The sequence below is a fragment of the Cynoglossus semilaevis genome, chromosome 5 (assembly GCF_000523025.1).
Source record: "Cynoglossus semilaevis isolate Cse_v1.0 chromosome 5, Cse_v1.0, whole genome shotgun sequence".
Taxonomy (NCBI): domain Eukaryota; kingdom Metazoa; phylum Chordata; class Actinopteri; order Pleuronectiformes; family Cynoglossidae; genus Cynoglossus; species Cynoglossus semilaevis.
The window spans coordinates 14,813,937-14,839,369 of NC_024311.1; the positions used below are offsets into that span (position 1 = coordinate 14,813,937).

Below are 25,433 nucleotides of genomic sequence, written 5' to 3' on the forward strand. Positions count from 1 at the left end.
AAAAAAAAAAAAAGTATTACTTGAGGTGAATTTTAACTAATTAAACACGAGTAAAACTTTTTATGTTGTATCTTTGACATTAGTATACACCTTTAAATATTACAATCGAGGACAACCCTAAGACTTCTTAACGTCGTCATTTTTGGCTCGGGCGAGGACCCGTAGTGACATAATTGCTGGAAACTGTCATAGTGGCAAGATGGCGACGGAGCCAAATAAGACTGAAATCCTCACCATTTTCAAAAGATTGAGATCTGTTCCTACGAACAAGGTGAGTTAATCAGGCACCGCTACTACCTGAATGTCTTAGTACAGTCTCACATTTGTCAGTTTGACGTATTCTAATAAAAGCCGCTAGCTTTGCGGGCTAACTATACTCAGCTAGGCCGAGCTATACGGTCAAGTAGCAAGCTAACGGGTTTTGGCTGCCGGTACAACAGGGAAACATAAAGGCCACGTATACGCTTCGTGTTTGTCGATGTGGCTTTAAAGGTACTGCCTTCCGTGTCAATGGTACCTTTAACAAACAGGGAAACTATACAATTAAACGTCAAATATACGAAAATTAAACACTCGTAACGTTTTACTTAGTATTTTGTAGATTTGTCGTTAGCAGGTAGCAACGGCAGTTGCTTTTCATGTCGAACCATATGGGTAAATTGAAAGAGTGTTGGGGTGAATTCTGTTTTGTCTAAAGTGTTTTGTTTAATTTGTATAATGTTTAAAGTAAGAATCAATTACAAAAACTATGTCGTGACTTTGTCGCAGTGACACTACCCTGTTTAAGGGGTGTTATTACGTTAGATTTCATAGGTCAGCAGTGAATTTATTATCTTGGCCCTCAAGTCACGAAAAGTGAAACGATGGGTTTCGGTGCCCGCTAAACATGCACATGTTCTTTTCATTACTAACAAAAGCCATTAAGTATCCATTGTATTTACACAATTGTAATGATTATAGACAGCAACAGAGGCCACTGGTATACTGTATATAAAAGGGTGCGAACATGTTACCATTCTGAATTTGTAGTGAGGCAGTAACAACGATTTTTTTTTTACATTTTGTTTTCCTTCAGGTATGTTTTGACTGTGCAGCTAAAAACCCCAGCTGGGCCAGTATTCCATATGGTGTCTTTTTGTGCATTGACTGCTCCGGCATTCATCGCTCTCTTGGAGTACATCTCAGCTTCATCAGGTATATTTAGCCAAAATGATCACTTTAACTTAGACCCCCATTGATCGGTGTCTTCTGTTTTGTGCTGAAAATTATCCCTTATAAATAAAACACTGTTTTGAGAAATATTCACTAATTTCACACTACATTAAGTAAAAAAATACACATGTAATCTTTTAGCTAAAAAGTGATCATACACTGCATATTAATCCAACCCATTTACTTGTGTTCTCATTGTTATTCTCGTCACACAATGTCATTATTTGTACTGTTGATGAACTCTAACTCGTTTTCCTCCATTTCACTACAGATCCACTGAGTTAGACTCCAACTGGAACTGGTTCCAGCTGAGATGTATGCAGGTTGGAGGCAATGCCAATGCGGTAAGTCAGGAAATTAAAATGGCTGTGATTAGGGTTTTGTTGCACATTCTAACTATAACCAGTGAATAATAAACCCACTGTTTGTGTTGAAGACCGCCTTCTTCCGGCAACATGGCTGCTCTACAAACGACACGAATGCCAAGTACAACAGTCGTGCAGCTCAGATGTACAGAGAGAAGATCAGGCAGCAAGCAAACGCTGCTTTGTCCAAATATGGTTCTGATGTAAGTTCCTTGTAATGTAAATTACTATGCTAATTATATAATTTCCCAGTAATTGGTCTCTGTCAGCTTTAATAGTCTGATTTATGGCTCAGCCACTATTGTATTACACACCCTGAAATAAACAGTATGAAGCGACAGCTACAATATTTACTCAATAGTAAATACTTCATTAACCTTAATAGACCTCAATCACAATGATGGCATTACCAATCAGTATTGTTCTATTAACACAATAATCACACAGGTTGTGCAATTTCGTAATCAAGGTTGACCGAACAGCTGATCACCTGCTGCTGTGAAAAAAAAAATCAGTATTGCAGTCATGTGACTACTAGTGACATGTCAGCAGATCTGTGTCAAAGGTTCTCTTTATCAAGAATAATTTGTTGATACTGTAAGTCATTGAAACTGTGTGCATGTGTGTTTGCAGCTTTGGATTGACTCGTGTGCAGGAGTGACACCTGCTCCTCAAGAGAAGAAAGATACGGATTTCTTTGCTGAACACACACAGGTAATCTAGGTTTTCACGCATTTGTTAATTATAATTCATAACCTGCAAAACTCTGCAATAGCCTATCATTAGGATGACAAAATATTGCCTCTCAAAGTGTTAATAATAACTCGTCCTAAAAAATAGTACAGTTCTTCAAAGTTGGTGTAATTACATGTTTATGCCCTTTTTAGCCTGCAGACTCCTGGAGCATGGCTGTGAACTCTGACAAAGAGCAGAATGGAGCTGCCATCACTCCTCAGCTGTCAGACACAACAACCAAAGTCCAGGATGACAGCCGTCAGTAAAATCAAACTCTTTTCCCTCTTGTTGTTTCTTTATATTTTTCCAATTCATAACAAACATTTTTTATCTAAAATCTTTGAGCTTTACCCCTGCCTTGTTGTTTACTGAAGTGCATTTTTTTTAATAATTTGATTTTTAAAAATAACGTAGAATAAATGACAAGAATCCTTTCTTATTTTTGTAACTTATGATGCTCTAGAGCTCGAGGAAGGGCCAAGCATCGACGGTCTGAGCACGTCACCCAAAGCCTGCATGGGTGAGTTGTTTCCCTTCATTCAGCCTTGTTCTACTCCATCATTCTTGACATGTCTCTCACATCTTCACATATATTTTTCACTGACATTTCTGTAAGTCCATTCAACAGTACAGTAGTAGCTGTTCAAAATATCCACTCATTATGGACGTAAATCACTACTGTAGCTCAGTCACTAAACACTTTTTATGGTTGTACATCTTCACTGTGTCAAGTATTCCACTTTATGGAACGTCTTTATTGAGGCTTTTAACATTGTTCAGTGTCTAGGCCACAACTGGCTATTAGACATTGACATTAGGCGTTGTATATATTTAATCACTTTTAGTGAGGAAACAAGTGATTAGAGACGATCAACAAATTCTTTACATCATGACGTAAATAACAGGGAAAACAGGTTTTGGTCTAATGTTAAAGGAAAAACTTGTTACCAGAAAACTTCTCAGAAAATATGAATGTTTCCAGTAAGTTGAGGGGAAGGAGGGGGTGTCCTCATGTCTCCATGCCAAAGGCATTCTCTTTGGTTGTGTAGTTGCAAGGTTTCAATTATCTTTGCAATGACTGAGTGAAAAACCTGTTTAGATCTCTCTCCTTTGTGTTTTTGTTTTCATTGTGTTGTGATATGACTGAAAGCAGTGGGTAGGGAAACAAAGCCTCATAAGATCACGACACTGCCTCACCTACAGTTGGGCAGCTCATGAATGCAGTTAGAAATCTTTTCAAAGTGTTTGGAATTTGGAAGAAAAACAGACTCTGTCCATTTTTTGGATTTGTAAAAAAAGTAACTGATATTCTGTAGGTAGTCCACATGGTTAAAACAGGCTGATTGCTTTGAGGAAAATATTTAATTGTTATTTATCTTGCTTGTTATTTTAATTGTAAAAAAAGTTGTGATGTAAAACATTTGCTCCATTAATATTAATAATAATAATAGAGAACTGTCTCATAATAAATCACAGACGATCGTCCTGTGAATAATCTTTATCTCTGAAACTGTTGAGTTGTTCATTTATAGTTCAGTTTGAGGTTGTGTGCAGTCTTCTCCATTTGTCTGCCATTTGTTTCACCTTATTTCAAACCAAGTCTTAGAATAATGTTTAGCTGCACAAACACCAAACAGTACTGAGGATATTGGCAGTGTAAAGGTGTGTGAGTAACTGATTCGTTTTTCATTTGCCTCACAGTTGTGATTGTTTACAACAATTAGTACATTCACTTTTTAAGAGCAGCCGTCAACTAAACGACCGACAGTTAAAGGTTGTGTATGTTTCAACATTGACTGTTAGTGAGGAAACTTTCACTAATTGTTTTTTCCCTTTAACCACAAAGTGACTGTTGACTGTAGTGACTGGTTTATCTTGTCCCTCAGAGGACTCCATGCGTTTGTCAACTCAAGACGGACAGATGACTGGAGGTGACTTTACTGTGGCAGTAGCTGTTGATGTTATGGAGGTGACTTTACTGTGGCAGTAGCTGCTGATGTTTGTACTGGCTAGCATTCAGTGGCATGGTGGCCTGGCTTCACTCACATTGAGCTTCTGCTCACTCTGCCTGTTTTCTCTTCTTTGCTTACCATGCAATAGAAGTGTCTAACATTGCAGAGCATATAAAAGTTATATAAACAAATTATTTGTTGCTCCAAGTTTCTCTTTCAATAATTAATTCATTAAAGCCTGGGAATCGTAGAACAGTCTGTGTTACGGTGCAGGAAGGTGAAACATCTGAGCAGTGTCTGGAGGAAGAGTGGCACAAACTCTTGCTAGTGTCAGCGTTTATTAAATGATTAGAAATAATTGTAGCAGTTGTTGATGTCATTAAAATCCTGGAACAGATTTTGTTGACTCAGTGACATTGGTGGTTCAGTGGTTCAGGCTGTTTAATTGAACAGAAATTTGGCACCAATTTTTTAAAATAACAGTCTTATAAATGATCAAGTTACAAAACAAATTTGGAAATACATTATCAGGTGGAATCATGATTGGCTGGATGATGGTGTTTCAAATTTAAAGTTAGTTGTTGTCGTTTGGAATGACTTTGCGGCAGCTCCTCCATGGCTAACCTTACTATAACGTATATAACGAATACTGAGCTTTTCAATCCTGTTTACTAATACAAAGCACGCATGTGCAAAATGATTGGCTGCAGAACTGGCACTACGTGTGCGGGTCAGTTCTAGAATGCAAATTTTATTTTGTTTCAGCAGTGCATGCAATTACATTTCAAAGACAAATTTCCTGGAAGAAAGCCATTGTGATAGGTGAAATACTTAAAATAGCTTAGGTCTCATTCGACAACTATTTGTCCTCATTCTAACTAAATGTACCAGTCTAGTAATTCCCACGAAAAATAATATTTTAAAGCAGTCTGTACACCGGCTTCAGTCTTAAACATAACAGATGTGCTTGGTGTGAAAAATTTCAATTTTATGAACAACCTGAGCGTGTTCACTTTCCAGCTAATTTCATTTTCTCACTTGATTCTAAGTCATATCTTAACCTATTGACACATTGTCATTGATTACAGATGTGAAGCCTTCCATCATTGGAAAGAAGAAGCCAATGGCTGCCAAAAAAGGGGTGAGTCTTGACAATCACCATTCAACCACATCACATCTGAACTTTTCTATAATGCACCAGTAGAAGCAGAGACCAGTCTGAAAAGCCTGTATCCTTGTATGTAACATCTGCTACTTCTCTAATGGAATTTTGTTACAAGTCAAATTTCCAACCTGTTGTTATTACTTATTTCTAAAGGAATCGTGTCTGCCTGTATCCTTGTATGTAACATCTGCTGCATCTCTAATGGGCTTTAGTTACAATGGTCAAACGTCCAACCTGTTGTCATTACTTATTCGTGTCCTAACCTAATCTTAATCAATGTCCCATTTTTGTCACTCCCCGTAGCTCGGTGCTAAGAAAGGCCTCGGTGCTCAGAAGGTGAGCAGTAAGAGCTTCTCAGAAGTGGAGAAACAGGCACAGGTTGTTGAGAAGCTCAGAGAGGAGCAGGCCGCTGAGGCAAAGAAACAGGCTGAGGAGTCCATGTACGTTTTTTCTTACGTATTTGTGTGATTGCCATCTGTCAAATTTAGTTTTTAGTCTGAATTCAGAATTTCAAAAGAAATGCCTTAAATGTTTAATACTCATGTTTGATATGATGTGTTTTAACAGTGTGGCGTCGATGCGTTTGGCTTACAAAGAGCTGGAAATTGACCGGAAGATGGAGGACAGGAAGCTTCAAACCATGGAGGGCAAGAAGAGGGAGCAGGCAGAGAGGCTGGGCATGGGCTTTGGAAACAGAAGGTAGTTTTGAAGCTAGGATGCAAATCTAAAAAGAGCTCTGTTTTTTTTTTTTTTTAAGTCGTGATGCTTTTGTCACTTTTTCCAGCTTTTTTAAGTATAATATGTTTAAAATTCTAATACACACATAACCCAATGTATTACTGAATAGCTTAGTATTGAATGTAAAATAACATTGTACATTAATACATTGCATTGAACCCAGTTTAATATGAAATATTAATTAAATTATGTACAGTGTACTATATATATACTAAAACTAGTAGATCTATAATGGTCTGTTTTTCTGCTTTTAGTGCTGTGTCTCACTCAGTGATGTCAGAGATGCAGATGATCGAGCAGGAAACTCCAGTTGGAGCCAAGACCTCCTCTCGCTCCAAACTGGATATGTATGATGAGCCTGGTTTCACCTCTGGACCACCAAAGTAAAAACACAAAACAAAAAAAACTAAACGTTTGTCGGACTTCTTACTTTTCCGGCTCTTTACCTTATGTCCTCCGGGGATTGAATCTTCCAGGTACAAGGACAACCCCTTCACAGTGGGCGATAGTTTTGGATCCAGGTGGGATACAGAGGGAGGGACTGCCTCCTTCACAACATCCTGGGCTTTGGAAAAAGAAGAGCCGAAAGAGGAAGTCACCATCTCCAGTATTCAGCCAATCGGAGAGAGGTATACAATACAAACATCTAAATCCACTGTATCCTAGCGTTTTGTTGGCTCAGTTCTAATGTGCGGCTCTTTCACCCAGACTTCCCAGCAGAAGAAAAGCTGAGGTGTCTGCTCCGGTTTCAGAGTCCAGTGAGGCCAGACAGAAGTTTTCTAATGCCAAGGCCATCTCCTCAGACATGTTCTTTGGCCGAGAGTCCAGCACTGAGGTAGGAACGCTTACAGTTGTTGTGTTCATTTAAATCAAACTGGAACCATTTGTTGTATCTACAGTAGCTCCAGTCTAACACACCTGTCCTTATTGGGCTCCAGAACCTTCTCTCATGACACTGTATTGATACTGTGACTGCTAACGTCATGTAAAATATCTATAGATCATTTGACTAGTGAAATGTATATCCTGTGCTTACCTCGTGACCTATGTCTGCTGAAGTCTGCTTCTTTTTGGTTTTGGTGCTGTGCTGAATGTTGTCTTTAATCTTCCGTCAGTACGAGGCAAAGACCAGACTGGAGTCCATGACTGGAAGCTCAGCCATCAGTTCAGCCGAGCTGTTTGGAGATGAAGGAGACCACAAAGGTATGAAGAAGGCTCACATAAAAAATGAACACATAAAACTTATCAGTTAAAAACTGATCCTTCACTCTCTATAGATTAAGTCACATATGTAACAATCAACAATTGTTGGATTGTAAGTACTAGCCCAAACATTAAAAATAACTGATGGTGGATCATGTGACTGGATATTTACCTTGAGCCGCAGTTACAGGATTTCTGTACTCACCCTTCGATTCTCCTTCCTCAGGACGAGCCTCAGGCTTGGACAACATGCTTCCCTCTGGCCCTGACATTGCACAGTTCAAACAAGGAGTGAAGACGGTTGCAGGAAAGATGGCCGTCCTCGCCAATGGTGTCATGAATACAATCCAGGTGAGAGATTAACACACACCATCCTGTAAATTCTGTTTTTGGCTTGGCTAGAGCTATAGTAGTACAAACGTAATTTAGAAGTCTAAAACCAGGTTCTGTGTTTGAAGGATCGTTACGGCTCATACTAAATGGACACAGAAACGCGTTACAGCCTGCGGGAAGACGAACCGACATCTGCGCAGAGCCGGCCCGCTTCCTGCAGACGTGACACGTGGACATGACAGAAAACAGAGTGGATGATGCATGAGGAACAGAAACAGTCTAATCGTCCGTCCCTCTTTTCAGAGACACTTTTGACAGGAGTGAGACAGTATTCTCTCTTCCCTTCTCATGAGCAAACTCTTGTTTTATTTTCACAAGGAAAAAGAAAAAAGTTTTGTTGTAAAAAAATCCATCAAGAATTTTTTTGGTCTTCAATTTTCAAAAGAAATTCTATTTTATTCCTTCTTCATAAATCAGTGTTTTTGATTTGTTTTATAAATTCATTTTCACTCTTACACTTTCTTTTTATGGTGATATTAAAAGCATACATTTCTAATTTGTAGAGTTGAGCTGAACCAGAGTCAGTGATGTTTGCATTTAAGTTTTGTTGTTTTCGTTTTTTCCATTTCGTTTTTTCCATTGACGTTCAGCACTGATGACCAGCCGCTGTCTTGTCTGTGAGCACAGACTTGAGAGCTCGTGTCTGAATGAAAGTGAACAGGATTTTGATGATGTCACAGCTGCTGTGATGTGTTCAGTGTTTTTAAAAAGGCACAAATTAGTGTCATACCTCTGATGTAAGGAGTAGGAATCAACAGCAGACCCGAGCTCTTTCATTTACTGTAAAAAAAAAAAAAAAAAAAAGGCTACAGCGTGGACCAGAGGAAAGAATATCTTATCAGAGTCCACAGAGAAAATAATCTTTGTAGCTGAGAAAGACTAGGAGATCACAGAGTCTCTGTCAGCAGTTGATCTCCTGCTTCGAAAGTTGCTGATTTTGTCTTTGTACTTTGGGGCGAGGGAGTCAGCAGTTTAAAAAAACAGGGCCACTTGTGTATTCTGTTAAAGGAGTCTGTCTTTGAAGCTTAGTCCTATTACATTCTGCAGCCAAAGACTAAACATTGTATTAGTCTTTGTCTTCTCACTGGTGGCCATGTTTTCACTAAGTTCCAGCCTGTGCCTCTCTGGCTCCTGACTATGGCCATGTTTTCACTAAGTTCCAGCCTCTGTGTCTCTCTGGCTCCTGACTAGTTTTTTTTTTTTTTTTAGACATTTTCCAACATTCAGACATGAGCTCTATCAGAAGTCCCAGCTCATCAAAGACGACACTGTTTGACTATGCATTTCCATTTTAAACCATTGAAAACACTTGGACATTTGAAGTCTTGGTATGCTTGATTCTGAAGTCTGCCTCAGTTCACCTGCTCTGCTTGTTGTTTTTTTTAGCAACACTTTCTAAAGGCTGCCATCTCCAGTGTTATTTTCCTCAGGAAAAACAAAATCAAGGATGCTTGATAGACATGGGCTGGACAATTCTGAATGAAGTGGATTTTTCTTGTCAATTTAAAAGAAAAAGTTGTATTAGACCCCTAAGACCTAGGTCCAGATTTGATGATGGCAAACATTTGAACAAATGATTTAATACTAAACCCCATGAAGATGATGAAAAAAAAAACCAAAACATAGTTCTAAATTATATATCTATTAGCAGCCTGATTAAGACTTGGTGCCCGGAGAAGAGTATGTTGTAGGATGTGGACATAAAAAACCTTAACTTAAATTATTTTTCCTAAATTCAGTTAGAAAATGTATCATGCCAACCCTAATGTTAGATGTGGAAAAACAGCTTGTTGTTGACCTACCCTTAAGATCTAAAAACAAAAGTGTAATTAGATGTGTGTGGTTTTACAATGACATTTCTTTAGATATTTGTTGTTTTCCTGGTTTAACTGCTGTAGTTCCTTAGTACGTCAACGGATCAGCACCATACTTAATATGTACATTTGATCGATGTCGTCTCTGTCACTGTGGCACAAAGTCGGTAAAAAAATCAGTGATGCATAATGTCTTCAAAACTGCATCTGATCACCTCAAGGGTAATCCTTAACTGCATAACATCCAGTGCTGCATTTACTCTTTACTTGTTTAATCAAAGTGCTCAGGTGCAGGTCTACAAAGAATCATGCTCTTAAAACAATTTGGGAAAGTTACTTCACCATTAGTGTCCCACAGCCAACAACTCCACTGAACCACCGTTTGGAAACCACTGCCTCCAATTCTGTTTTTTATTGTGAGAGGTTAAATATTGGACTTAAAATTGTGTTTTTTTTAGGTTTCATATGTGCTAAAGAAAATAGTATTACTGTCGTTTCTTTGTCCATGAACACATCAGTACACTGGTTTAAAGCAGCGTGTACACATCGATTTAGGATCAGATTTCACTCACATCACCCAACAGCTTAGTCGCACTGTTTTTCACACTCGCCTTGCTTCCTTCCTGGCAGACTTCAAATTAAGCATTTGGAAATTTTTTTTTGATAACATCACTGCCTCAGATTTTGACATCCTGCGTGTCTGACTCACAATAGTCTCTGAGAAAAAGCAGAGCAAAGGATGAAATGTTTAAATATTTATTTGTAGGTGAAGTAAAGAAAGTTATTCAGTATGTTTAAAAAATAAAGATTGGTAAACCTTCACTGTGTTCACATCCTTGACTTTATAAACAAACTTAACTTGTTGAGTTGTGCATCATAAATGAACTAGTGAGCATCAATGCAAACACAGAATAAGACAATCGTAGAATTAAAACAACTTGGTTAGTTCACTTGGTTTGTGCTGCTGTGATTAAAATACTCTTCGTTATGTACATATTTTAGCACTTGACAAACCGGTCATTTAATACATGATGAAAAGAGGATATACCAAAGGCTGACGTCTCCACAGAAAGTCCACGTCCACTGGTGTCACAGCAGCTTCCTGTGTCTCTGACTGTGTGGCTTCAGCTTCAGACCTGACTTTTTCCTCTAGACAAACAGTTCTCAAAACCACCTGTGGGGTTTCATCCCCAGTTGTAGAAGTAGATTTTCTGCCAGGTAGGGAGGTATTCCATCAGAGGTCCTGAAAAAGTACAATCGGTATGAAGTTCACCACAACAGTACAACATTAGTTACCGTTTACTCCCCCAGGATTGAACCTGGAACCTTCTGCATGGAAGGTGATACTTCTTAATACCTTATTCAGAAAAGGGTGTTTGAAATATATTAAATACTGCAAATAAATGTGTGTTTGGTGTACTCTAATAATGAGAAGTTAAGGTATGATAACAGTGGAGTTTTTGATATTTTAATTGTTGCTTTTAAAGGTCAATGAAGTGTCATACATCATCACAACCCGGTACTTACGTGCCACAAGACCAAGGCCTGGAACGTGATTGGCCAGGAGTCTCAGCAGAAAGAGAATCTTTGCTCTGCAGGGTTTTGGAGAAAAAAAAAAGGTCACAAACGTCTACATACAAACAAAGGCTTAAGATGGTATTTAAATACATTAGAAACCACAATCAATTCATCTAAAGACAAACTAAAGGTTACAGGACAGCAGACACAACCAAATATGAAATATATATATAAAAAAAGACAATTAAAAAAATAACCATATGTTGACCAAATATATGTTCATTATTATAATTATGTTTGCAGTAATTTCCTTGGGATTAGTTAAAACAAACTCACTCAGAGAATTTGTCATAAAAAGGTGTCCGCAGAAGGTAGTACAGCAGCAGGAAGCTCCGCCTCTTCATCTCAGCTCTCTCCCAATGGTTCTCAAATTTCTTTTCCTTGAGAACACTATAGCTAAACAAAAATAAAAAACAGAAAACAAGAAAGGTGAAAACAAATCCCTCACTCCCAGAGTTTATAGTCAAATTATTTCCAATACACAATCATTTATTAATCCTGGTCACTGCCACTGAGGATCCCAGCATCTTCATCTCTACCACCTTTTTTTTAGAGGGGACCACACAGCTTTGATGGGCGACACAGGCAGGAGGGTCAGGTATCTGTAGGAGTGTAGCCTGATAGTGGAACATGCACCTTTGTTCACTTGACGTTTGACAACTGCTGTGTGATGTTAAAGTGTTTCCGTCACTCCCACAGTCAGTATGAGAGGAATGCGAGTGGGAAACTAGCCCAAAATAACCAGTTGGTCATAAAACTCTGACAGTAAATAAGGAAACTTTTTTATTGAAGGTTTTATTTAAATAAATGATCCTTTAAATTAATATTTAATTTTCAGATGTTTTAAGGAATTTAACCTTGGGAAAAAAAATGGAAATTTAAAATAGATGTTTTGTGCTTAAGTGTAAGTAAAGAGTATTTGAGAATAGTTTTCATCAGATAGTATTGCTATCCTATGTTTTGTGCTTAAGTGTAAGTAAAGATTATTTGAGAATTGTTTTCATCAGATAGTATTGCTATCTATTTATTTCTCTCTATAACTATGTATTTAGTTCTCTTGTAAAAACTGTCCCATCTCCATCAACTCATTCACAGCTATTGCTTCAAAACCCCAAAGAACGCCAATTAAAAACTAAAACTAAACCTAGAAATCTCACAGAAAAAGGAAATAAAATCAATATTCTGTGAATTTGTTGCATAAAATGTACCTAGAAAGTTCCAGGATTCCAGAAATGAGCCAGGGTTTCCAGGACTGTTTTCCACTGAATCCCATGCAGAGCACTGTAAATGTTTGAGTTCAGGAAATTTCACTTCTTTCTTCATCCTCAATTTTAAAAAGCAGCAGAAATGTATTCATATAACTTTACATGTTTGTGTTAATTCATTTGATGACTATAATTGACAATGATTCTTAACCACCTTTTCACAACCTTCTTAACCTGCATAAACAAACTCTCTCATTCTCTAGATGCATCCACCTGTGTCACAGTGAAACCTTCCTGGCAATACCAGAATAAATTATGCTGCACTTCCTTGTCACTGTCTGGTGTCGTGACAGGTTTGTGATTGTATCTGACACAATACACCACTATCACCTTCTATAGTGATTGACGTTCTAATACCTCGGAAAGTACAGCTTAAGTGTGTGGTTACCTGTAGCTCTTCATCATATACGGTAAATACTAGCAGAACAAGCAGCACCGACGTGTGACCTGTATGTGTGGGTATTCCTGCAGTTTCCCCCCCCCCCAATAGTCTAAAGCATGTACTGATGTGTACTGGATTGGTTTAATACAATGGTCAAATTCTGTGTTTGAGTATTGTACGTGTGGCAGGTAATAGTCATAGCTCCCTATTTCCAATTCTACTCAAATATAAAACCAAAAGAAAAACAAAAATACAAATCAGGGATTTTTTTTCTAACTGTGGCACAACTAAAAATTATTTAAATTTTTGCCTGCCACCCAGATCACTGATGTGACAATTATTTGTTCCTGTGATTATATCTCTGAACAAAAAAACAAAACGAGACACACCTTTTTGGATCAACCGCCACTCTACAGTAGTCCAATTAGTCGCAATTTGACTGTGGTGTTAGGATTATTTTGACAAATGTTCTTTGTTGCAGATGTAATATTAAATATAAAGTGAAACTGGACCAACGTGGAGGAAGGATACGGTGAAGGAGCGGCCGTCCGATGTAGACGGACTCAGCCACAGTCTCCTGGAGGCTCAGTGGAGTCGGCCTGTTGTGCAACACCTCCTTCAAACTGATCTTTTTCTTCTTCTGCGTCTTATGATTCTGTGCTGCCCACATTCGATTCTGCAGAGTGGGACCTGTCCAGTCACAGAGACCAAAACAGACCGAGTCATTAATGAACAAATACATTAAAAAACAGCTGACATTTTAAAAAGAATTGGCTCATTATTTATTATCTAATTTTTAGATTTTTTTTTCAAAAGCTACATCCTGTCAAATTAACATTTTGTGTTTAGTTAGTTATTAAAAAGATTTTTTTCTTGATATTAATGCAATACAGAAAATTAAACAAACACAACAAGATCTACATATGTTCCATTACTGGTTCTTTATAGTTCCAGGAATGTGGTTCCTTCTCAGTTCCAAAACAAGAAAAATACATTTTTACTTCATGCTGAAACATAACAATAAAAAGTTGCTGTCCCGGAACACGCAGGAATAAATATTTATTTAAATAAGACTGACAGACAAAGACATTTGGGTCCATGTTGAACATGTTCTGTTAAACACAGCTTTGGTTTATGCTAATGTAAATGTGATAACATTAAATGCAGGAAAAATGACCTGCAACAAATAAAAAAGAAAGTAAAATCTTACCGCTGGCAAGGGTTCGAATGACTCGTCCTGACCTCTGACCCACAAAGGAAGTTTCATCTTCTCTCTCCTCATTGTCATCATCTGTGGAAGGGAGGGCGCACATTTCCTTAAAGCATTTGCCATTTTGCAGAACTAAATGAAAGTGTACATTTACTCACCTTGCAGTCACCCTTATTACACACATGATTACTAACCTTCACTAAGGTCTGCACCTCTGTCCAGAGGAATTATTGGAGGGGACGTCTGGATGCCTGATTTGTACCAGAGAAGAAGCACCAGTCGGAAAACTGTCCTAATGAATGTGAGGACAGAACTGGATTAGATGAGGGAGGGGCTGATTTGGGTGAATGTAACAGACAGAACCGAAACCTAAACAGTTTATTTGTGGACTCGTGACATACTTAAAAATCTGGATGAGTCCAATAACCAGCCATCGACTGACTTCACCCCACAGTTTACAGGCTCCGATCTCCAGGAACACTTCCACATATTCCAACACAGAGAGCCAGGTGAGGAGTTTCTGATGAGAGATGGTCTGAAAAACATCCCGGTCAAAACAGGAGGCAGCTGTCAATTCCCCACTTAAACTCATTCTATAAATGAAAACATTTGTTGTTTTGATTCTTCTGCTGATACGGTGAATCATGTGGGGGAAAAAAAACTATGTTGCCATTCCTGTTCTCTAGTATTCACAAATGAATTCTACCTGTTCTACCTGAACAACAGCGACACCTGTAGTCAACACTACGCTGCAATTCTTTTTGTTCCCCCAATTTCAGCCTTTGTAGCTGACTTCACCTGTTTAACTCCATCCAACTGATTGTGTGAATAATAATTCACGTGTGGCCTCACCTGAGGGATGGAACATTTCAGTCCTCTGCGTAGAATGCTGTCATTGAACAACACTAGGAGGTTAGAGGCAGAGTACACTGAAATATAGAAAAAAAAGAAATAGCACCACAGGAAATGCAGTTTAATTCTGTATGACATGTGCAGAAAAATCAAAACACACAATAACATTATTTTTCAGAATTACTTTTTAGCTGGGCTTATTTGCCGTGTCGTCAATTAAACAGGAATGTGTAGGATTCAAACTAATTAAGGACTCTCTTAATGACTGAAGCGTTCAGTGTATTTTCAACAAGTGAGACGAACTTGTTCACTTGAATGCAGCATTTAGCACTACTGCGGCGGAACATTTTTATTTACAAAATGACAAAATTGTTAATTTACTTACCAAGTTCAGACAGTTCATGGGAGTCGGCGAATCGACCTACGAAGCAGAATATATAAATAATTATATTTCATCACCATGACCTCAGGAGTCTCAAGAAACACACCTGGGCAGAAATAAATATTTAAAGGACAGAGAGAATTCCAGCATAGGAGTCAAACTGGTCCAACCCAGTAGAAAGTTATTTAGTTATAACACTAATTAAATGAATTAACATATGGGATGTGTTTAGGTCTTATTTAGCGCGAGGCAATAAGTTTCCAGTGTTAAAATTGGGATAATAGCTTATGTATCAAATACATCTCAAGATGGCGTTAATGGAGCAAGGTTCTGCACCACTGACTTTTGTACTACTTTCACTTTTTCTGTCTTTTCTTGCGTGTTTTTAATTGTGCTGCACGGGTTCTGGAGCCAAAATTATTATTAAGCTGTATTTAGAAGGGATCAAATGCTCGAATGTCTGCAAATAAAAATGTTTAGACGTATTGACCGAAATGTATAATTGTCACTGTGGTAAATGAATCGCCTTATGTCTATATTTCTATAGTATTGTCTCATGAAAGTTTAAAATGAACGATATTGTGTTCATCGGGACGGATAAAAAGCTGCCAAAGACAAGGCCAATTACTTTTTTAATAGCTTGGCGGCGCTCGCTACCAACACTGCCTTGTTGCTATTCTCTGAATATCAAGACGAAACGTCCATAGGGTCATAAAGAAACTTTTGCACATCACTCCAACTGAGGACACGCGTCTTTACACCACGTTTCAGTTTTTCGTAAAAACACATCAGTTCAGTCTGGAAGAAACAGCGACATATGCTGACCTGCGATCAGGTACGACAGAGTCCGCACGGTGCTCTCCAGTTGTGCTGTAGCAGTCGGGTTTCTTCTCACGTACTCGATGTAACGCTCATAAATGCGCGTCAGTTTATCGATATTTTCTTTAATGCGAGACATTTGTGCTCACATCAACAACTCACTGGAAAATGACCACTTCATTTACCTAGGGACTACCTAATGCTGGTTAGTAAACAGTATTTGTATAACAACTGCCCAGTTTAAGTACAACCCTGTGCGTCACTGTTTTGTGTCCCCATTTGCACGTCGACTCAACTGCATTAGTTCCGTGTCCAGTGTCATTTTCTTCTTCTTCCGGGCACGTTATTGTTGCATCAGCACTGAGACAACAAGTACTGCAGCAATGTCGACCTCAGCGGAGCCAGGTACTAACACATGTATATTTTCTATCTTTAATATTTATCATACTAACGGAATAATGCCATTTAATGCGTTTTCTAAATGTTACAGTCAGTGTTAGCCTAGGATTGCGAGCTAGGTAATTGTTACCATGTCAGCGTATGTCATTCTAAATCCATTATGGAAATCTACTACTTACAAAGGTTTTGGTGTAAAGATAACGGGAAAACTTTATAAATCTTACAGAACCGCAGTGCGTTTAGTTTGTTGTTGTTATCCCGGAGCTTACCTTATTAAACACAATGGGAAGTGTTGTATTAGCGTCAGTTTTGTTTTAGAGAATACAACAAATAAACATATGGAATGTCCTGATTGAAGTCTTGACGTTTGTGTCCAGTAAAATCCAAACATGTAAACAACAACACCGTAAATGTTACCATGTAATAAAACAATTTCAATGAATTAAAATGTACCGGTAATCAATTTCCTTTTTTTTTCATTGCCTGAATAAGTGCCGATGAACGCTTTCAAATTATAAAGACTATTTTTAAGATCTAATTATTGAATATTTTGTCACCTAGTCAGAGAGAAGTGTTCATCATTCTGTTGCATCATCTACCAAGGAGTTTGTTTTCCTTTCAGTTTTACAACTTGCCCAAAGAATCAAACACCACTAGCAAATTTATAAATTGTTTTACTTCACAATCAAACACCACAAATGGACACCTATTAGATTTTTTTTTCTGGTTTGACAGATATTGTGATGACTTTCTGTTGTGAATTTAGGAGACATATCCTGCAGCATCATTAAATCAATGTTTGGAGCATCATCTGCTTTTACAACTGGCCTGATTTTTCTTTTCATGGAAAAGTTTGTCCTTAAACAATTATTGTCTGTTCCTGTTCTGGTCTCTTTGCTACTGACAGGATAAATAACCACAAAAGCATGGGCTTTTATGTGGTTCAACCTCTTGCTGTTGTTGTGGGTATTGTCGCGGCCCCGTCGGTAATTCTTTGCGAACATTTGCCCTCTTGTTTTCTGCAGCCTTTGAGTGTGGCTTTCTGCTGGGAAGCCACGCTGGCCGCAGCTCTGAATGACTACCTAACCTCACGCAGCTACTTGGCTGGATACTCCCCCTCCCCGGCCGACTACAAAGTTTTTAGGCTCCTTCCCAGGCCCCCCGGTCCGCAGTACGTCCACGCTCTGCGCTGGTACAGACACGTAGCCGCCCTGCAGGACCTCGCCTCTGAGAGCAGCAGTGAGTAGACAGTCTGAGGCACAGAAAGTCAGGCTGTTGTCCCATACTGGTCAGCTCTGACAACAAGAACGAGTGGGGTCCAATAGACAGGACCCTCTGAACTGTGTGGACCTGCAACTTCACTGACATGCATGAAGTCGGTGCTGCCTTGTTATTATTTAACTGTGATTTGTAAGTGGGCATGTGATGCCTCTAGCTGACCATGACAATGCTTTTCTGAGCAATTGTTGAACTTTGTTTGGACATTTGAAGTAAGACGCTACTTTGTCATTGCTCAGTTTAACTCATCCGTCATGAGGTTCTTTGTCATTGCTCAGTTTAACTCATCCATCACGAGGTTTTATCCCAGTGACCTGCGGAGCGTTGGTGGCTAGTTTTCTAACAAGAAGTAAATTGTTTATTTTTTCAGACCATCATTACTGCTCTAAGGTAGTAAATGAGGATAATGGTTTCTTAATTTGTAGCTTGATTAGTTTAGAAATAGACAACTGGACTGGCTTGGTTGAACTGACAGTTGCCTACTTCTAAAGTTCGTCAGATAAAACGACCTGGATGACTTGGTTATTCAATGTTACAAGTACTTTGAGGACACTGTGGTGCAGCATGATCTCCAGCAGTAGATTCTTTGTTTTGTCTGTGTTTTTGTTTTTCTTTAACGGAAGCTGACTTCTCGTTTCCCTCAAACAGCCCTGTTTAAAGTCTCTCGTTTGTCTCTTTCTCTGTTACTAAATGAAGCGAAAGGGAAGCGGGTTCAGCCACTCTGGTCTCCACCAACAGGAACAGATGTTCCTCAGCTTCACCTCTACAACAGCCTGACAAGAGCAAAGGTATGCTACAGAGTTTCATTAAATAATTAGTGGTAGCTTGTGGTAGCTCTTCATTCTTCTAACTCGCCCTTTGTGGGTTGCATACAGAGTACTGGTAATGCTGTCACAACCAACAAAAAAGTGTTTCAACTAGCAAAAGCCAATAATTTATTATTACTTTTTCATGAAGAGACAGCAGTGATTTAGAACAGGCAGCTGTCCTCACTGCTGTAGTTCTCTCTCAGGCTCCGACCCATGGGCAGCTTAAACAAACTTCTTCTTGTGTTCCAGGAACCATTTGTACCTCAGAAAGGAAACAATGTCACCTGGTACTGCTGTGGACCGACAGTCTATGATGCCTCACACATGGGACACGCCAGGTAGTCGTCATCAACTTGTTCAGGTTTGTTGTACTGTTCTGGTGAAAAAAGCCCTTTTATAATTCTGTTTTTTTTTTTTTTTTTTTTTAGATCCTACATCTCCTTTGATATTCTACGACGTACGCTAAAGGACTACTTCAAATACGATGTCCTCTACTGCGTCAACATCACAGACATTGACGACAAAGTGAGTGTGTTTTATAAATGGACATCAACGCTAACTTTCACTAACTTTGAAACAGAGATAAAATATTTTCGTGTTGATTTGTTTTTCCAGATCATCAAACGTGCTCGACAAAACTACCTTGTAGACCAGTACAAGCAGAAGCTCCCACAAGCTGCTCAGATACTGCAGGACGTCCTCACAGCCAGAGAGGTGAGAAAACACACGTAGTTTTACTGTGAGCTATGAAAAGATCCCGCCCTTTTCCTTTTGTCTAGCGCTGTAGGATTAGTGTTAATTAAAATTTCAGGTTTGGCAACATATTTGAAATTATCTATTGGTTTATTATTTTTTTTCACTGTAGAGTGAGACTTAAATAATGAAAATAATGTTATTGTGATGTGATTCATATTTAAACCAATATTTAAATATAGCAATAAGTGAACAGATTTTAAAAACTTCTTTGTGCATGTGTGGTGCTGTAATAGCAATAAGTGAACAGATTTTAAAAAGGTCTTCTTTGTGCATGTGTGTGGTGCTGTACTTTGGTTTTTAGCCATTCCAGGCCAATTTAGCATCGACCACTGACCCAGACAAGAAGCAGATGCTGGAAAAGCTGAACACGGCTGTTGATGCGGCTCTAAAACCTCTTCAAGCAGCAATGGAGAGTGGGGATGGAGACAAACAGAGTCTGGCCGAGGTAGAACCTAAAAGTCATGTCAAATATCTACTCAGATCTGAATTTAAATCCAAATGTTAATGCAGGAACATATAAATTTGAATTAGCCTCAAGGTATTTTGTTATTGTTCCAAAACCAATTTACACCAAACTTTACTTGGAGCTTTTTTTTTAAAATGCTGCAGCGTGACAGTGTACCAACACTACACATTATTAGTTATTATTATTATCAGTCCATAAAACTGTTTGCCAGTTTTGCACAGAACCCAGTTTGGTTGTGATCATAGTTTCTCTCCTGTGAAGGTGCTGTTGGAGAACGCCAAAGATATGCTGGCTGATTGGTTGGACAAACAGTTTGGAAGTCAAGTAACGGAGAACTCCATCTTCTCATTGCTGCCTAAATACTGGGAGGGAGAGTACCACAAAGACATGGAGGCTCTGAATGTAAATGAAATCCTATGACAGAAATGGAGATTTTTTTCAGCCAGTCAATCTTATTTCATCTCCCTAACGATTTCTCTCTCCCAGGTTCTGGCCCCTGATGTCCTGACCCGGGTCAGTGAGTACGTGCCAGAGATTGTGGACTTTGTGAAGAAGATCATCTCTAATGGTTATGGGTGAGGAAGGGAAAAAAACAAACTTACCACACAAACTGTCTGGATTTGTTGAGGTTACATTCGCTTCTTCGTTCCTTCAGGTACGAGTCCAATGGTTCAGTCTACTTCGACACTTCCAAGTTCGATACCAGTTCAAAGCACTCGTATGCCAAACTGGTGCCAGAGGCTGTAGGAGACCAGAAAGCTTTACAGGAGGGAGAAGGTAAAATGTCAGCATTATTGTCTTAATTGAGACCATAATTGTCAGTGTGTTGATTGGCCTCATTTCTGAAACTGCTGCCTCAACATGAACTGCAGACTCACCTTTAATATAACTTCATCCTGCAGGTGACCTGAGTATCTCTGCTGACAGACTGAGCGAGAAAAAATCCCAGAATGACTTCGCCTTGTGGAAGGCGTCCAAACCAGGGGAACCATCCTGGGATTCTCCATGGGGGAAGGTGGGACATCATACTGCTGGTCGTCTGTAACAATGTGAACAACAAGAGAAAGTAGTTTTTATTGAACACATTTTGCCTAAATGTATTTGACACATGACATGAAAGTGAAATTAGTGAATGTATATATATCAATATTATATTATAATATTCATGCAACAAAGTACCACAGCTCATGTTTCACAGTTACTATGGAAGACCAGAATAGATAAATCGCACATTAGCCAGTTACTATGGAAGACCAGAATAGATAGATAGCAGATAGATTCGCTTTTTTTGTCTGCAGTTCATCTTGAACATTGTTGCTGCCTTTCCTGTTGTAAATGTGTCACAGGGACGTCCAGGTTGGCACATTGAATGTTCAGCTATGGCTGGTTCAATCCTGGGAGAGTCTATGGACATCCATGGAGGAGGGTTCGACCTCCGGTTCCCCCATCATGACAATGAGCTGGCTCAGTCCGAGGTACGCAGTGTTTGAAGTCGTACACAACAATTTGAGGGAATGCGTCAGAGAGGCCTTTAAATTCAGAGCTATTTTTTTTTCTCTTGTCAGGCTTACTTTGACAACGACTGCTGGGTCAGATACTTCCTGCACACTGGGCACCTGACGATCGCAGGCTGCAAGATGTCCAAGTCTTTGAAGAACTTTATCACCATTAAAGACGCTTTGGCAAAGAACACAGGTATGACATCTTGATTTAAAATGTTGCACGGTGGACAATCGGAGCAGGAAGCTGCAGTACGCAGGTGTGAAACAGAGTCTTCCTGTTTGAAACCAAATGAATCACACTTTAACTGGATTAACTTTATAAGCAAACAATCTAAAAGACTTCACAGAATCACTGCTTCTGTTGATCAACATTAAGATGGTTAGTAACATGACAAAGATGTAATACAAGGGACACGCCTAAACACCAACAAATACTGTATACATTTATCCTTACAGTAATGACATGAGCCATTTTATATTAAGACGTTATGCGTTTTTTCTTCAGCCCGTCAGCTTCGCCTGGCCTTCCTGATGCATTCTTGGAAGGATACTCTGGATTACTCCTCAAACACCATGGAGTCAGCCGTCCAATACGAGAAGTTCATGAATGTAAGTGTTCTGTTTTTGACTGTTGTTCTATTCAGCTGGTTCTAGTTAGTTGATTAGCGTTCACTTCATGATGTAGTTTATTTTTTGTATTTTTCTTAATAGGAGTTCTTCCTCAACGTAAAAGACCTCCTGCGGGCTCCTACTGACATCACAGGCCAATTTGAGAAGTGGGAGGATGCAGAGATGGAGCTTAACAGCAGGTAGGTGCTCAGGTGGTTATGAACATACACTGGTGTGAGGAACCTCTCGTGTCATCAAGAGGTTTTTGTGGACGTCTTGCTTAGCATTTATATTCTTTGTTTTCCAGCTTCTATGACAGGAAGTCTGCCGTCCACAAGGCTCTGTGTGACAACATTGATACCCGCACGGCCATGGAGGAGATGAGAGTTCTGGTTGGCCAGAGCAACAGTTACATCGCCAGCCGGAAAAGCGCTAAGCTGAGACCAAACCGCCTACTGGTGGAGAGCATCGCCGTGTACCTCACCAACATGCTGAAGGTCACATTTTATATTTCCACAATGATTTAGATGATTAAGGTTTAGTACCAGAAGTGCTGCACTATTGTGTACTTACCACAAGTGGCCAGTATAATCTAAACCCAAAGGTTAATGGATGTGTCTGAAATTTTTTTGTTGGTACAGTAGATAAAAAAAAACCCTATTCTGTTTTTTATTAAAGTTTTGTTTTTGTTTTTTTTGTTTAGATATTCGGTGCCATTGAAGGTTCTGACCCTATAGGTTTCCCGATGGGAGGACAAGGTCAAAGTGTTGACGTAAGTAACGAGACACATTAGTTATGCATGCATTTGTAAATAATAATAATAATATAAATACATCAATGTGTTTGGTCATGTGTTCTATAAGGTCAAAATTGATTTGGATTACGAGTTTCATGAACGGTACAAAAACAATTTCTGTTGTTGTTTTTTTTTCCAGCTGGAGAGCACAGTGATGCCGTACCTCACAGTGCTGTCAGAGTTTAGAGAAAATGTCCGGAAAATTGCACGAGAGCAGAAAGGTAAGAGTTCAGTTCTGTGACATCAATGGAATCATCCTTCATCACTTTCACTACTTCATCACTTCTTCCTGAGCATATCATACTTAAAGTTGTTTTTTTTTTTAACTAAATCTGATCCAGTGACAGAGTTGCTGCAGCTGTGTGACGTAGTTCGTGATGATACACTACCAGAGCTCGGAGTCCGCCTGGAGGATCATGAGGGTAACTGCGCTCCATGTAGATTTTGTTAAATGCTATAAATTAGCAGTGTGACTCATCAAATAAATGATGCTGTTTCAGGATTGCCCACAGTGGTGAAACTGGTGGACAAGGAAACATTACTGAAGGAAAAAGAGGAGAAGAAGAAGGTAAGGAAGGAGACGGGACATCTCTGCACTAAAGGGACATTTCGGGTTTAATAAAATGTATCATGAAAGATCACGTTGAACTGTGAATCCTTTCCTCATAGATGGAGGAAGAGAAAGTGAGGAAAAAGGAAGAGGCTGCCAGGAAGAAACAGGAACAAGAGGTCAGTCTAATGGTTTGATGTGCAGATGTTTTTCTTAGCCCGCACTATTTTAATGTACGGTCATGTTAAACATTAAGCCATTCATTACATGTGTTCTTTTTCTTCTTCATTTCAGATGGCTAAACTGGCCAAAATGAAAATTCCACCATGTGAATTGTTTCGCTCAGAGACAGACAAATATTCCACATTTGATGAAACGGTAATTTTTACTAGTTTTCCCTTTAGTTTTGTGCTTCTCTTAGGGCACTGCAGGTAAAACAGTCCTAAAGATTTTTTTCTGTCCACATTTGTTTTTTAACTTAATTTTTAAGGTTTAATTGTTTGTGTCTATCATTGTTTTGTACAGGGTTTCCCCACACATGATGCAGAAGGGAAGGAGATCAGCAAAGGACAGGCAAAGAAACTTCGAAAGCTTTATGAAGCCCAAGAGAAACTTCACAACGACTATCTGCAGATGAACCACAATGGAAACTGATGTTTTTTTTCTCCCTTTTTTTGTACAAAAAGCCATCCTCCAATAGAGTTTAATACTATGTGAATATTTTCATCATAATGACATTCTTACAATTTAGTTCAAAGAACTCATTAGCTATTAATTTTAGGGAAATATGAGACAGTTTTGTTAATCACAAACATCGGAATCATGAAGACTACAATGTAAAGAGTCACCTGATCTCATCACATCAGGTGTGTCATCAGGGAGTCAGCAGTGACCGTGAGGAGGAGATGAGAAGTCAAAATTAAAAAAATATTTCCCTCACATTTATAGTGTTTTTACAAATCACACTTTCCAGTCTTTTGTATTATCATGTGCAAACCGTTCTGTTCTTTGGACTTATTTTTCAACCACTTCCTACATATTTTTCTAACCACGTGAAGTGCAAAGTGAGTGATCTCACCTGACATTATGGTCTTTAAACAGGAACACCTGTGACCCAGAGCCCTCAGGACTGTGGGTCAGAGAAGCTGTTAATGAGTCTCCATAGGATTTTTACATTACACTGTTAACCATAACTTTTCATATTAAAGAATTAATATTGATGAGTTTTGTTTCCACCAGTTGGTAAAATCAAATGTGATGTTTTTCATTCACGCCACCGCCTGAGCTTCTTGGAACTTTAGATAATGAAGGACCGCGATGTTTTTCTACATCTATGAAATGCTACACTCTGGTTGATAGTAGCCGGAAAGTTGTTAGCAGGTGGTTTCAGTATTAATACTTCATTCAGAAAGCTACATTCAGACTGTTGGTGGTCAGTATTTAAACAACTTACGAGAAAGTCGACTCACCTGCGTGTAAACTCCTCAGGATACAGTCAAAAAAGAAGGGTAGAGCTTTGGCTAATTACGCATCAGTGCAAAGACCAATGGGAACATTCCTAGCTAACTTGTGATTGGTCAGAGCCGTCTACTTTAGAATCTTAAAACTTTAACGGCTGGCGCTACAACGCCAAACGGCTAAAATAAAACAAAAATCCATCCCTTTATATCCGTATTTTACCGGATGTTGCCTGTGACTTGGTAAAAGTAACTCATGCTAGTTGTCAATAAAGCTGTTCACGCAGAAACTCTGTTTGGAACATTACTTTTTCCGGTAGTTTATTGTTAAAAACGACACCCGGTCCTTAGCGTCACAACCTGAACGTTAATTGTTGTTTCGTCGCTTTGCGTGGCACTGTGATAGAGTGGTGAACACTGCCCTCATCTGTTGCCTGCTGGAATTGGCAGAAATTCCTTGGTTATCGACAAAAGAAATGGAGCTCTATTCTTTAGCTTTTGTCAACCTTCAACAGACTGGTTATGTTTTTTTCCAAAGAATGTAACGTGTTGCAGGATAAAATAACAGAAAATATTTTATCCAATAAAATGTCTCTACCATCAATAGAAGAATAATACATGTGTTTACTTGAATTTACATTTTGGAAGTGATGTTACACTTCCGTTAGTTTTCACATAAACATTTGTAATTTTAGTACTTATATAAGGCACATTTTAAATAAAAAAAATTTAACAGGTGTTTTGGG

At 38.8% G+C, this 25,433-nt stretch overlaps 3 protein-coding genes across 4 annotated transcripts; 2 read left to right on the forward strand and 1 right to left on the reverse strand.

The window, feature by feature from the left end:
- Positions 1-116: 116 nt before the first annotated feature.
- On the forward strand, positions 117-8,567 carry arfgap2 (ADP-ribosylation factor GTPase activating protein 2). 2 transcript variants are annotated; one of them, XM_025055776.1, is made up of 17 exons: positions 117-271; positions 1,076-1,194; positions 1,484-1,556; positions 1,649-1,780; positions 2,211-2,291; positions 2,465-2,570; positions 2,776-2,832; positions 4,199-4,243; positions 5,353-5,405; positions 5,733-5,869; positions 5,997-6,128; positions 6,422-6,550; positions 6,644-6,796; positions 6,876-7,002; positions 7,283-7,370; positions 7,597-7,721; positions 7,829-8,567. In XM_025055776.1, the coding sequence occupies exons 1-17, from the start codon at positions 200-202 to the stop codon at positions 7,847-7,849; spliced, it is 1,650 nt and encodes a 549-aa protein (XP_024911544.1). In that variant the 5' UTR covers positions 117-199; the 3' UTR covers positions 7,850-8,567. The 2 variants fall into 2 exon arrangements, with proteins under 2 accessions (XP_024911544.1, XP_008308920.1); XM_008310698.3 differs by lacking the exon at positions 4,199-4,243.
- A 1,019-nt stretch (positions 8,568-9,586) lies between these two features.
- Positions 9,587-16,291, reverse strand: pex16 (peroxisomal biogenesis factor 16). The gene is made up of 11 exons (XM_008310695.2): positions 16,072-16,291; positions 15,250-15,285; positions 14,865-14,941; positions 14,414-14,547; positions 14,207-14,304; positions 14,013-14,093; positions 13,334-13,492; positions 12,364-12,436; positions 11,432-11,551; positions 11,105-11,169; positions 9,587-10,820 (listed from the first exon to the last, which is right to left on the reverse strand). The coding sequence occupies exons 1-11, from the start codon at positions 16,202-16,204 to the stop codon at positions 10,762-10,764; spliced, it is 1,035 nt and encodes a 344-aa protein (XP_008308917.1). The 5' UTR covers positions 16,205-16,291; the 3' UTR covers positions 9,587-10,761.
- Positions 16,292-16,347: 56 nt separating this feature from the next.
- cars1 (cysteinyl-tRNA synthetase 1) lies at positions 16,348-24,977 on the forward strand. The gene is made up of 22 exons (XM_008310696.3): positions 16,348-16,470; positions 18,439-18,530; positions 18,801-18,889; positions 18,980-19,076; positions 19,167-19,265; positions 19,609-19,752; positions 20,035-20,175; positions 20,260-20,348; positions 20,429-20,550; positions 20,676-20,788; positions 21,120-21,248; positions 21,339-21,468; positions 21,781-21,884; positions 21,987-22,084; positions 22,192-22,381; positions 22,588-22,656; positions 22,820-22,901; positions 23,022-23,102; positions 23,181-23,248; positions 23,350-23,409; positions 23,525-23,608; positions 23,756-24,977. The coding sequence occupies exons 1-22, from the start codon at positions 16,449-16,451 to the stop codon at positions 23,882-23,884; spliced, it is 2,232 nt and encodes a 743-aa protein (XP_008308918.1). The 5' UTR covers positions 16,348-16,448; the 3' UTR covers positions 23,885-24,977.
- Positions 24,978-25,433: the final 456 nt, after the last annotated feature.

What these genes read in the sequence shown, in the direction of transcription:
- pex16 (XM_008310695.2), bottom strand. Translation starts at nt 16,204, where the DNA reads ATGTCTCGCATTAAAGAAAATATCGATAAACTGACGCGCATTTATGAG. An exon ending in CGGACGGCCGCTCCTTCACC is followed by an intron (nt 12,437 to 13,333) that starts GTATCCTTCCTC and finishes AAACATTTACAG; the next exon opens with TGCTCTGCATGGGATTCAGT. An exon ending in GGAATCCTGGAACTTTCTAG is followed by an intron (nt 11,552 to 12,363) that starts GTACATTTTATG and finishes ATTTTTGTTTAG; the next exon opens with CTATAGTGTTCTCAAGGAAA.
- arfgap2 (XM_025055776.1), top strand. Translation starts at nt 200, where the DNA reads ATGGCGACGGAGCCAAATAAGACTGAAATCCTCACCATTTTCAAAAGA. An exon ending in CAAAGTCCAGGATGACAGCC is followed by an intron (nt 2,571 to 2,775) that starts GTCAGTAAAATC and finishes ATGATGCTCTAG; the next exon opens with AGCTCGAGGAAGGGCCAAGC. An exon ending in ATGGGCTTTGGAAACAGAAG is followed by an intron (nt 6,129 to 6,421) that starts GTAGTTTTGAAG and finishes TTCTGCTTTTAG; the next exon opens with TGCTGTGTCTCACTCAGTGA.
- cars1 (XM_008310696.3), top strand. Translation starts at nt 16,449, where the DNA reads ATGTCGACCTCAGCGGAGCCAG. An exon ending in TCACAGACATTGACGACAAA is followed by an intron (nt 19,077 to 19,166) that starts GTGAGTGTGTTT and finishes TTGTTTTTCCAG; the next exon opens with ATCATCAAACGTGCTCGACA. An exon ending in ATTCCACATTTGATGAAACG is followed by an intron (nt 23,609 to 23,755) that starts GTAATTTTTACT and finishes TGTTTTGTACAG; the next exon opens with GGTTTCCCCACACATGATGC.